Source organism: Meriones unguiculatus, chromosome X, assembly GCF_030254825.1.
Source record: "Meriones unguiculatus strain TT.TT164.6M chromosome X, Bangor_MerUng_6.1, whole genome shotgun sequence".
In the NCBI taxonomy this organism is placed as follows: domain Eukaryota; kingdom Metazoa; phylum Chordata; class Mammalia; order Rodentia; family Muridae; genus Meriones; species Meriones unguiculatus.
Window position 1 is genome coordinate 140002731 of NC_083369.1, and position 13670 is coordinate 140016400.

The 13670-nt window shown below is 38.5% G+C and overlaps 1 protein-coding gene across 1 annotated transcript in view; it reads left to right on the forward strand.

Moving 5' to 3' along the window:
• Nucleotides 1-13670, forward strand: part of Ppef1 (protein phosphatase with EF-hand domain 1) — a 162078-nt gene that overhangs the window by 107705 nt on the left and 40703 nt on the right. Inside the window, exons 7-9 of the mRNA XM_060374989.1 lie at nt 3298-3461; nt 5080-5194; nt 12952-12998. Coding sequence (XP_060230972.1) covers nt 3298-3461; nt 5080-5194; nt 12952-12998 — 326 coding nt within the window. The remainder of the gene's footprint in view (nt 1-3297; nt 3462-5079; nt 5195-12951; nt 12999-13670) is intronic.

Consider the following 13670-nt stretch of genomic DNA (forward strand, 5'->3'; position numbering starts at 1 on the left):
ACTCTAACTAAGGACCATGCACGGAGAGGACCTAGAACCCCTGTTCAAAGAGAGCCCATTGGCTACTCAGTTTCCAAGTCTGTTCCCCAGTAAGGGGATCAGGAGCTGTCTCTGACATGAACTCAGTAGCTGGCTCTTTGATCACCTCCTCCTGGGTGGTGCAGCCTTTCCAGGCTACAGAGGAAGATGATGCAGCCAGCCTTGATGAGACCTGATAAGGTAGGGTCAGATAGAAGGGGAGGAGCTTCACCCCTATCAAGGGACTAGGGAAAGGGCATATGGGGGAGAAGAGGGAGGGTGGGTAGGACTGGGAAGAGATGAGTGAGGGGGCTGCAGTGTAGATAAAAAGTGAATAAATATCAATTAATTAATTAAATTTATTATTTAATTAATAAGAGAGCTCCCCCACCCCCATCCTTTTCCAGCACATCAAGTCATATCAGGGCTGAGCATATCCTCATCCCCCGAGGCCAGGCAAGACAGCCCTGCCAGGGGGAAGTAATCCAAAAGCAAGCAATAGAGTCCATGTTAGAAATAGACCCCCCTTTACTCATTAGTCTCTCCATTTGAAGGCCAAGCCACCCACTGGCTACATGTGTGCAGGAGGCCTAGGTCCAGATCATGTATACTCCTTAGTTGATGTCTCCGTCTCTGAAAGCCCCCATGGGACTAGGTTAGTTTTTTCTGTTGGTCCTCTTGACCTCACCTGCTTATAACAGGGCCTGGTACATAGTACGCATTCAGTAAGTCACAGCTATAAGAAATATCATCATCATCATCATCATCATATTTGGGACTCAACCTTGGAAGCCTGCTGAGTTTTGAAGGATGAAAATAATCTTTTGGAAGATTATCCAAAGCAGAAAGATAAAGAAGAAAGGGTTGTCCAAGAGTTGAAAATACAGTGGAAACAATAAAAATAAAAATGGAGGGGAGTTGAGAGGGAGGGAATAGGAGGAGAGGAGGGAGGGGAAGCTCCAATCGGGATATAAAGTAAATTAATTAATAAAAAATGTCAGTATGAGCTGATGTGCAGTCCAGGAGAATGTTTTAAATTAGAGACGTCTTCAGGCATGTTTTATTGTATTACAGAGCCTGAAAAAAGGATTATCCTGTAGGTATAGGCAACAGAAAGTGACTTGCCAAGTTTCTGAGAACTTGAAAGGGGGCTGCATTTATATGTGTGTCTCCATATGTGTTGACGTAATTAAACTTTGTTTCCTTTTCTGCTAGCATCTGTATTTTAAAGTCAGGTACATTTCAAAACTTATACAGCCTTTTCCATGAACACTATAGTCTTGTAATAAATACCTACCTCAGCTAAAAATCAAGATCCCTTAGTTCTGATCATACATGCTTCATGTTGACTTTATTTCTTATAATCTATAACAAAAACTTTCTGACTCTGTGAGCTGATACAGTGAAACTGCTAGGGCTTCTTGTGGAGTTCTTGTTGAGGGGTGTTATTTATCTTTCCTAAGAGTTGCCTGCTATTTCAGCTTTCCTTTGCAGAAGGATAATTTTTAATTGAAATTTGATGGCATGATCATTAGGATAGTTGGGTAGACTACTTAGGCTTCATTGCCTACATGATGAATCTAAAATAAAGTTTAGCATGGGGTTCTACATTTCTGGTTTCTAACATAAATTATATAACTATAAATTGTTCTTAAATGTCAGGCTGAAGCCAAAGGAAAAATTATATCTGCTGAGTATATTAACTATAGATTTTATTATACATCAGTTCCACTTTTTATGAAGCATTATCAATTATCAACAAAATATGTCCTATACACCACAATTTAGGACCTATTTTGATACAATTATTAAGTGTTTCTTCGTTTAGAACAATTTTTCAAATTTACTTGACTGTATTGCTCATCATAAGTGATCACGGAAACTTGCGTTCTGTCTACATCTATTAGCTTCCTATGTTCTACAGGTGACTAACTTTAAATGTTCTCCAAAGATAGAATTTTTGTAGATAACTTACGATTATAGCCTTCATAACAAATACGTTTTAATGAATTAGAGTATTTTATTGTCCTCTGGATCAGTTATTTCTTACTGAAATAATACTGCAAAGTAGCCACAATATCTCAGTGAGGTTTTCTTCTTTATTTTTTTTTTTTCCCTATCAAGTCTACAAATTAGCTGGACACTTCTGATCTTGGCATAGTTGATTTGACAGATCTTTAAATCTTGGCTAGTGTTTTACTCATGTATCTAGAGGTCTGCTGGCTGTTAGCTAATCTAGGACAACCTTGGCTGGGTTGATATTCTGCTGCATGTAATAGTTACTCTCTAGGAGGATAGCCTGGGCTTAATGGAAATGGCTATGTTCCAAAACAAAGAGCATGGAATCATATAAGGCCTTTTGAGACCTGGACTTGGAGCTGGTTGGTAGCCCTTGGATCACATTTTTCAGGATAGTATAAGTTATGAGCTTAGCTGATCTTGATAGCAAGGGGAAACATGAAAATCACGGTCTTAGACGCATAGATAGAAGTTAGACTATTGAGGCTACTTGCAACTAGTATACCACATACCTTTCATCTTTCTCTGCTTAAATTGTGTATGTTTCTGTTTAAGGGTTTGTTTCATGAACAACTTGACAAGAAATAACTGGGTCTCAGCCTTATCAGTTTGCCTTACAGAAATACCTGGGGGTGGGGAATTTGGTTATTTCTGTCTATGTTTTGTTCTTTAAATTTAATCTGCTTTGTTCCTAAGGAGAAAAAAGAAATTTTCATAAGAAACTTTGTATGTAGAAAAACAAATAAAGCCAAGTAAAATCCCTTGAATGATTTAACAAGGGAAAAGTTGAATGTTGCGCTTAAATTTTACATATCAAGTATTATTCTTTCCCTTACCCTAAACAGCTAATGTTCCATTTTTCAGTCTGTTTATTTGCCTATTCAAATAGCAGCAGCTGTTTGAGTCAAATGCAGTGCATCGTTCATGCTTTTAACCTTGCTTGTAAGAGTCTGATAAGTGAAAGTGGACAAAAGAATTAAAACTTCAGTGTCAGAACATTAAAATACCTTAGCTGACCAGTTTTTCATGTGCTTCTTGGGCTCCACCCCATTGATAATGGGCTCACTGCTTTGACAAAGCACAGTTCCAAGAATGGATGATGGTAGTTACTGGCCTCAGGATCAGTTATTCCTCGTAGTTTCACATGCTCTACATTGACACTCATAGCAGCAGTGTCTTGCATGATAGGTATTTAAGAGGGTGTTTTTAAGCATTAGAATGTCGATTCTACGTCTTACACCTCTTGTCTTTCCTTTTCAGCATTAGTAACTCGACTGTTTGAAACCACCACTCGTGAAAACAGGGATAGACAGGAATATGTGGGCTTGGTAGATGTACCTGACTCCTACACTGGTCCTCGACTGAAGTTTCCTCTCACATTTACAGACATTGATATACTTGTTAAAGCCTTCAAGCAGCAGCAGGTAACCTCGAGCTGCCCTGATTCTTGTTCATAGTTATCAAATGCATGAATGAAATTGCTGTAACATGTACCTCCATGGGAATTGTGTCACATTGTGTGACAATTCCTGTCTGCTTTTTTTTGAACCTGGTGAATAGATATTTTCTTAGGGGCACAGTAACTTTCTCTTGATTTGTGGGCATATAGCATCTCCCTTTTCACTTTCTAAAAATACTTTACAAACTTTAAAATCCATCATTTAAAATATATATGGTTCATTGATTTTCATGTAGTCACAGGTTGTATAATTATTAACACTATCTAATTGTAAAACATTTTTATTATCCCCATCAAATATTATTCTTTCCCTTACCCTAAACAGCTAATGTTCTGTTTTCAGTCTCTGTTTATTTGCCTATTCCAGATATTTCATATACATGAAGATGTATTATATTGGCTTTTTGTATTTGGCTTCTTTCACTAAACAGTGTTTCTAATATTTGTCTGTTATGGAGCATGTATCAATACATCATTTCTTTTATGGCTGCATAATATTTCATTGTATACCACACATTTATTTACTGATTTATCAGCACATGGATATTTGAAAATTTTTATGCCTTTGGCTACTATAAATAATGCTGCTATGAGAATTCACATACAAATTATTTATTGACATGTCCTCATTTGCTTGGGTATATATGTGGCTAGGAGTTGAATTGTACTGTCATATAGGTAACTTTATGTCTAATTTTTTGAGTAACTGCTTAAGTTCTTCTACAAGGCTGAACACTTTTACATTTCTACCAGCTATGTACAAGGGTTCTACTTATTCCTCTGATTGATATTTATTATTTTATTTTGATGACTGCTCTCCTAATATGTGTGAAATGATGTCTAACTCTAGTTTCGACTGACAGTTCTTGAGTTAATAATATTCTGTGAATTTTTATCTACTTGCCATTTGTATACCTTCTTTGGAGAAATAGCTATGCAGAGCCTTTGTTCGCTTTAAAATCAATTGTCTTTTCATTATTGAGTTGTAAGAGTTATTTTTTAATAAAATTTTTATTTTTGATATTAATTATAGTTTATTTACTTTGTATCCCAACTGTAGCCCCCTCCCTCATTCCCTCCCAGTCCCACCCTCCCACCCACTTTTCAATGGAAAGTGACAGTGTCTCAAAAAATGAAGAGGTATAACTCTTTTCTTTTCCTTCCTTGTTTTGTTTCCTTTTTTCCTCCCCATTTTAGATGATTCTTATTGTAATTCTTTTGTCTGAACATTTTCTTTAAGCAATTGGCCTCCCTGACCCCACTTTTCCATCACTCCTCTTGATATCTAAGGGTCAAGAATAATCAGAAATATTTTAAGCAAATTAATAATGTCAAAATAGAACATGAGACTGTAAATAATTTTAGGAACCATTTGTTAATTCAATTACAGATATCTTCTAAGGGCTTTTTTATGTACTAGATACTATGTTAGAATAACCTATTTGAGACTAATTTAATGATTATTCAGAAATACAGCAACCTAAAATGTGCTTATATGCTTCATTTTTTTTTAATAGTTTTTGACACACTCATGTCTTTCTCCCTGGTTCATTATCTCTATTTCCTCTACTTTCCCCTCACAGATTCTTCATGCTCATTATGTCTTAGAAGTGCTGTTTGAAGCCAGGAGAGTCTTGAAGCAAATGCCGAATTTCACTCATGTAAGAACCTTTGCCGCCAAAGAGATAACAATCTGTGGTAAGTTTCAGAAGAGAGTTGTCACATTAATATTTAGGAGCCTCTTGGTCCTGCATCATTTGCCTAACTTGAAAACTATATAAATTGGATTGTGTTAAGGGGAAAATGTTAATATAGAATTATCTATCATGATAATACTGTTCCCCATCTTGTCTTTGTTTTGCATACCAGCTGGCAGGAATTAATTATGTGAGAAATTAAAGAATTCTTGTAGCTTTTTCTAAAGGCAGACCACATTTTCATATGGAAAGACACTGATGGATAGAATAAGTGTTCTTTGCCCTCTGACTAGCTCTCATTATCTCTGTACCATGTTGTTGTTTTTTTTCCAGGTGGGCCTCTGTATGCATGCCACTTCTACTGGAAAGAGAAACACCCAAGGCGGGGTGGAGATTAAATTCTTTTCTGCCCTTGGCTGCTGTTTTAGATTTTCCAATTGGTCTTTGCAGCTTTCAAAGGAGTGGGAATGTCCCCAAAATCTGTTCCTGTTCTCCTAAATAATAAGATTTGAGATTTTGTTATCTTCTAGGCCAGCCTGGCAGGATATTGTTTCAAGAAACAGCACACATTGAAATTCATCACAGTTGGTGCTCAGTATGCTTACACTGTCTGGGAGCGGGGCACATGGAAGGAACAGTAATTCCCTAACTTCTAATTAAGCCTTTAGGTTACAAAACAGTGATTGTTATTTTCCAAATCAGTTTTTAGCCCACGTTCTCTTACTCTGGCAGGTAGAAGTAGATTTGACAATGTAATTAAACCCTTTCCATTCCCAGCATCTCATAGTGGTGACAGGGACTTGATATAGCAGTGTGTATCTCATGACATGGCCTGACTCAGGTTTTTTGAAGAGTCTCTAATGGTTTAATTTCAACCTAATCATGCCACCAGATCTCTCTTGACAATAGTATACCTAACCTTTTATTCAAAGCCATAGCAAGCTTTGCTTTTGATGGAAATGAAGAACTCTGGGGTCATGAGGCTCAGGAAACCATGCCATTCTGTGAATCTTCTAAAGTCTGGGGCTAGGTTTTCTGATAGAGTGTACATTAACTGTCAAAAACATATGTTAGGGTCTGTCCCTGTCCATTTCCATTAATCCCCCAGTTGCCATTGCATTTTTATCTGCAGTGAGGTTACAGATGAGCACCACTGCACCCTAGAAAAAGAAATGAGTTAAAGGGCATGGGAGTCCTTGAATTCCACAGTATGAGAATTGAAAAGCCCTTACGGCTATGTCCTGGTCCCCTTACTAAAAGCTAAGGCTTTAATTTTTTTCCAGGGTTATCGACCCAACCCAGGGCCTTGCACATGCTAAGCTAGCAATCTATCATTGAAGTGTATTACAGTCCCCTATCTCTTGCTCTTATGGGTGAAATAGAGGCCCAGAGAGAAACACATATTGTCATAAATGCAGTTTTACACAATACCCTGCACCCTGGCTCACACGGCCAGTCAGTGATAAGATTAGGATTAAAAATGAGGTCTTCTATATTCCAGACTAGGGAGAGTGCCATTTTTGCACTTGTCTGGCTAATATTTCACTTATCATCTTAAGTAAAATACTGGAGACTAGGTAAACTGTACAACTTACTCATTTAAGAGACGCTACATTTGGGACATTTATTTCCAGATATTTTCCCCCGCATAGTACTTTTGCTAAAGAGAAAAGCAAAAAACACTACATTATACATAGATGATGGTATTGAATTCTTGATCCTTCTGCTTTAGCTTCTTGAAGTTTTGTTGTTGTTGTTTAGTTGATAATTCATGTTATAGATCATAATCAGTTCTGCACTCATGTTGTTGTTTGCAGTGAAAATATCTTCATGTCTTCATGTCGTCTTCCCCATGATATGTTGACCAACTAGAAACTAAAAATATTTTATAGATTCCTTTTATCCCCTGTCTGCTGTGACTAGAACCAAGAATCCTCAACTTGTAATATGCTGAAACAACTTCATATTTTAGCATGCTAGCTATTATAGTCCCTCGTACTCAGATTTCTGTATGTGTGGTAATGGTAATGGTGGTGGTGGTGGTGTGTATGCATACCTGTGAAAACCAGAGATCGATGATGGATGCCTTTCTCCATTGCGGTCCACTTGACTTTTTGACTTTTGAGACATGGTTTTTCACTGACCCTGGAGCTCACTGATTGGCAAGGCTGACCGGCCTGTGTGCTCCAAGGATCTGCTAGTCTCGGCTGCCTTGGGCATTGCTGCACCTTGTTTTTTACTTGATTGATGGGGATCGGAAGTCAGGTCTTTTTGTTTACATTTATTTATTGTTTTATTAATTACAGTTTATTCACTTTGTTTCTGAGCTGTAGCCCCCTCCCTATTTCCCTCCCAATCCCACTCTCCCTTCCTCATTTCCTTCTATTCCCCTCCTCAAGTCCACTGATAGGGGAGGTCCTCCTCCCCTTCCCTCTGGTCCTAGCCTGTCAGGTATCATCAGGACTGCCTGCATTTTCTTCTGTGGCCTGGTAAGGCTGCACCCCACCTCAGGGGGAGGTGATCAAAGAGCCAGCCACTGAGTTCATGTCAGAGACAGTCCCTTTTCCTATTACTAGAGAACCTACTTGGACACAGAGCTGTCAGAATGGTCCTTGGTTGGAGTATCAGTCTCAGAAAGGACCCCTCTGCCCAGATTATTTTTTTTTCTTTTTGCTCTGCTTGTAGAGCTCCTGTCTCTGACCCAGCTGTCATTGAGCAATGAGCTGTTCAGTTTCCATGTATGTGTAGGCATTTTGCTATTTCTGTTGTTGTTGATGTCCACCTTTAGTCCCTTAGGATACAAGGGATTATTTCAATCTTCTTGTATCTGTTGAGGCTTGCTTTGTGACCAACTATATAGTGTATTTTGGAGAAGGTTCCATGTTGGTATAATGTTCCATGAGGTGCTGAGAAGAAGGTAAATTCTTTTGTGTTTGGGTGAAAGTTTCTGTAGATATACCACTTAGGTCCATTTGATTCATAATCTGTGTTATAGTCATTGTTTCTTTGTTTAATTTTTGTTTTGTTGACCTGTCCATTGTTGAGAATGGGGTATTGAAGTCTCACACTATTAATGTGTGGTTTAAGTGTTATTAATGTTTCTTTTACAAATGTGGGTTCCCTTGTATTTGGGGCATAGATGTTCAGAATTGTGATGTCTTCTTGGTGTAATTTTCCTTTGATGAGTAGGAAGTAACCTTCCCCATCTCTTTTGATTAATTTTGGTTGAAAATCTATTTTATTAGATATTAGAATGGCTATTCCTCCCTGCTTCTTGGGTTCATTTGCTTGGAAAACTGTCTTCCAGCTTTTTACTCTCAGGTAATGTCTATCTTTGTGACTTAGGTGTATTTCTTGTATGCAACAGATTGTTTGGTCTTGTTTACATATCCATTCTGTTAGTCTGTGTCTTTTTATTGGAAAGTTGAATCCACTGATGTTGAGAGCAATTAATGACCAGTGGCTGTTAGATCCTTTGATTTTGATGTTGGTTGTGGTAGTAAACATGTGTGCTTGGCTACTTTTAGTTTTGCTGTAGTGAAGTTATTTATTTCCTGTGTTTTCCTGACTCTAGCTAGTTTCCTGGGTTGTACATTTTTTCCCCTACAGTATCTTCTGTAATGCTGGATTTGTGGGTAGGCATTGTTTAAATTTTTTTTTGTCATCGAATATCTTGTTTTCTCGATGTATGAGGACTGAGAGTTTTGCTGGGTGTAGCCTGGGCTGACATCTGTGTTCTCTTATGGTCTGCATGATATCCATCCAGGCCCTTCTGGTTTTGATAGCCTCTGTTGAGAAGTCAGGTGTGATTCTGATTTGTTTGCCATTACATGTTACTTGGCCTTTTTCCCTCGCAGCTTTTAGTATTTTTCTTTGTTCTGTATACTTACTCTTGATTATTATGTGGACAGAAGATTTTATTTTCTTGTCTAATTTATTAGGTGTTCTGTAGGCCTTTTGTATGCTTATAGTCTCTCCTTTAAGTTGGGGAAATTTTCTTCAATGATTTGTTGAAAATATTTTCTGGGCCTTGGAGGAGGGAATCTTCTCTTTCCTCTATTCCTATTATTCTTAGGTTTTGTCTTTTCATGTTATGTTGGATTTCTTGAACGGTTTGTGTCAGAAATTTTTTAGATTTATTATTTTCTTTGATGGATACTTCAATTTCTTCCATTGTTCTTCCACACCTGAGATTCTGTCTTCCATCCCTTATAGTCTGTTGGTTATGCTTACCTCTGTACTTCCTGTTTTCTTCCCTAAGTTCTTCCTCTCCATGATTTCCTCCACTTGTGTTTTCTTTAATTTTTCCAATTCTATCTTCAGATCTTAAAGTGTTTTGTTGATTTCCTTTACCTGTCTGACTGCGTTTTCCTGTTTTTCCTTCAAGTCCTCCACCTGTTTGTTTGAACATTCCTCTGTTTCTTTTATTTCTTTCAGTGACTTAATTATTTTTTCTCAAGGGCCCAGGTGGGACTGCAGATACTGATACATCAACAAAGACCATACATAGAGAGGACCTAGATCCCCTGGTCAGATGTAGACCATAGACATAGATAGCTCAATCTTCATGTGGGACTCCTAGTAAGGGGAGAAGAGAAAGTCTCTGATATGAACTCTGTTGTCTGCTCCTTGATCACTTTTCCCTGGTGGGGTGACCTACACAGCCCACAGAGGAAGAGGATCCAGGCAGTCCTTATGGGACCTGATGGGCTAGAAGGAGACTTCCCTTATCAGTGGACCAGGGGAGAGGGATAGGGGAGGAAGAGGAAGAGAAGGTGAGACCAGGAGGAGATGAGGGAGGGGGCTACAACTAGGATACAAAGTGAATAAATTGTAAATAATAATAATATTAATAATAATGGAGAAAAAGATCATAATACTCTAAAAAAAATAATTTCCTCTCTTAAGACCACAAACTGTTTGGCTACATCTTCCTGTATTTCTTTATAGAAAGGCCATAATCTGTTTGACTTTATCTTCTTCTAATTTTTTACAGATGACCATAATCTGTTTGACTTTATCTTCCTCTAATTCTTTACGCATTTTATTTGTTTCCTCCATTAACCTCTTCATAAGCATAGATGCCAGGTCATCTTCTTGGATTTCATTTATGATAGAGTGTCCAGGGACTGCATGCCCCCAAATGGGTTCTGGAGATACCATATTGCTTTTCCTTTTGTCGATTGTGCTTTTACACTGACCTCTATCCATCTAGCTATCTCAGGTGTTGGCTGATATTTTCTGGTACTTCCTGGAATCCTGGGGTGGGGAGAATCCCTTAAGCAGGAAGGTGGTTGTTCCTGAAGATGGCCTCCTCAGCTTTTTGGTTATGGTCAACCAAATGGCATTGTTTCTCAGGAATTGCCACAGCTTACCTCAGGTTTATGGACCTGTGTAGTAACTGTGATTGTTGGGAGTCAGGGTGTGGGGGCTCTCCTCTCACCAGGAGAAGTCCTGGAGACAGCTGCCCTGCTGCTGGATTTCTTGTTCTGAATTTAGTGTGCTACTGTTCCACTGTTCCTGCTCTTAACCTGTGTTTGCTGGGTACAGCCCTCTTGAAGAACCAGGGAGCCCTGCAGTTTGGTCAGTTTAGCTAGGGGGACAGATTGCGCCTTGGTGCAGTGTCTGGGGCTGATCTTGTGGATCCCAGGCCTCTGTAAGTCTGAGATTGGAGTTCTGTGCCCCAGTACCAAAGCGGTAATCAGTGGGAGGTGAGCACAGCAGCACTCATGAATGGAACAGGAGGCTAGAGCCTGGAGCCTGCTGGAGCCCAGAAACTTTTCCGGAGCTGGGTATCCTGAGGTCGGACCTGATGTTTCCTCCACCATGGGGTTTCCTCCCGACAGGGAGACCCAGTCTGTGGTGTTTTGGGGTCCACAGTTCAGTCTGGGATGGTGAGTATAGCACGCAGGCACAGGTGAGTAGCTCTGCCCTAGCGACTGGGCACCCGCTGGAACTGGGAACTTATCTGGAGAACTTTCTGTGGCAGGGGGTGGGGGGTGGGTGGTGTCAGCTGAGTGCCCTGATATTGGAACTGCTTTTTCTCTCAATGTGGGATTTCCTCCCAACAGAGAAACTCAGTCTCTGTTATCCTTGGGCCCACAGTTCTGTCTGGGATGGTGAGTTGGGAGTGCAGGCAGATCTCTGGGATGGTGGCTGAGTGCCCGCTGGACCCCAGGACCTTTCCCAGGGATTGTCTGGGTAACATGTGGTCAGTCCTGATTGCTTCTTTTACCATGGGGTTTCATCTCAATTGGAAATCTTAGTCTCTGGTGTTGTGGGACCTGCAGTTCAGTCTGGGATGGTGATCAGAGCATGCAGGTGTATGGCTCTGGACTGTCGACTGAGTGTCTGTCCGGACCTGAGAACTCTTCTGGGGTTTAGCTGGGTGACAAGAACCCGATTACTTTCACACTGTGGGGTTTCCTCTCACCTGGGAAACACAATAGCTGGTGTTTTAGGGCCCAGAGTTCCATGTGTTGGCAACTGTGCAGTCACTGCTGTCCTACTCGTCAGACACAGTGTCCACCTAGCGCCACCATCTTGGATACTCCTCCTCAGGTTTCTTAAATAGCAAGCACTTTAGTTACTGAGTCATCTCTATTGCCAATATACTCATATTTTAAAAATGCAAATCATTCTAAAGAAAATTAGGAAAATGAAATAATTACCTAAATATATTAAATATTTATTTAACATCTGGAGTGAGACTATATAAAGGTATCGACATTTAAGTATCAATTAATATTGATGTTATTTGATACTTAATAATAATTTTATAAAAAGTGCTGATGACGTAGGATTTTCACTTTCTAATTTCTAGTGTAATTGGAGTCTTCTGTTGCATATATTTGATTTATCTTGTTTGTGGAAGTTTTAAATAAACTGAGAAAAGTGTTCTTAAATTAAATAATATGGTATTTAAGTAGAATATAAAATTTAAATAATGACTATGAAAGATAAATATATATATATATATATTTTTTTGAGTATTTATATAGTCCTCTTATTTTTTTAAATAATGAGTCATATATTCAATAGTTTCCTTTTGTTTTTTTCCTTAACTGCCTCATCAAAAAGAATCTCAATTATCTAGTCATGAATTTTAAACTTTTAAAGTAAAATAAAGCAAAACCCAACAGTGAATGGCTACGTATTTAGCCACTGATTAAACGCATGTATTGAGTGCCTGCAATTTTCTAGGTAGTATGGTAGGTCCCTGGAGAGTCAACACTTCCTGTGATAGGTGTTTTTGTTGCTCTTCTAGGCATTAAAATGTAAGCAATACAGAGGAAATCATTCTGAGGTTTCATTTTGAGGTGAGAGAATGCTGGGCTTGAATTTCAGCTCAGATTTAGGTGGCAGGGTGACTGCATATATTTCTTAAGTTCTCTCAGTCTCATTTGGAATATAAGAATGATGACAATCTACTTATAGCATAGGGTGGTTCTGAGGATTGAACAAGAAAATAAACATAATAGTCTTAGTATAGAGAGCTTAACTCAAAATAAATAAAACACTACATAAATGGCTAGAGCAAACAGTTCCAGATGCTGTCCCCCCAACTTCATGTGCACCATAGGAAAGGGAGAAAGAATCTGTAGAAGCAAATTGCATATTGAATTAGTATCATCAACATAAGGTGAAAACCCAATCCCATGAAAATACTTGTGGTATTTGAGATTTAAAATTCTATAACAAAATGAGCATTGCATTTTGGTTCCTACTGAATATTGATTTTTTCCATTTGTATTCCAGGTGATTTGCACGGCAAACTGGATGATCTTCTGTTGATATTCTATAAGGTAAATACTTGTTTTCCTAACTACTTGTGCTTTTATTGTTGAGTGAGAGCAGTTCTAGGGTGGATAACAATATTAGTTTTGTTGTTTGCATGTCTATGCACACAAATATAAATGTAATATAACAGCTTTCTAGAAGCTCAAAGACTTGTAGAGTTATATCTATTGATTTTTTTCACACATCTCATAAGATTTGTTTTTTAAAAATGTAATTAGATTTTTTGTTCACCAATGTGATTATCTGTATATCAGTTAGAATGTTTACCTGGCTGTTTTTATTATGTCATAAAGGATGAGATGGCACAGAAACAAGAGAAATGCAATCTTTTATTTTGCTTGGAAATTAACATGTCATATAATGAGTCTTATCGCACACTAATTATGTGTGGAAGGAGATTTCTTTAGTCAATTTCAAATTGTTCTCTTCTCCACCTTGCTTCAGCAACTCTGTATTCAGTTGCCCTCCTGCTGCTTCATCTTTTGCACAGAGGATATAAGACAGTGTGGCTGACATGGAGTAGACCTTGTAGCCCTTTGACTGGATTCATTTCTCTCTCTGAGCCCATAGTTGCTACCCAGATGTTTGCTTCTAGGATGATGACATCTAAAAAAAAAAAAAAAATGATCCTGGGACCCCAATGCTATCTTTTAACATTGTTCTTATACATTTTGCTT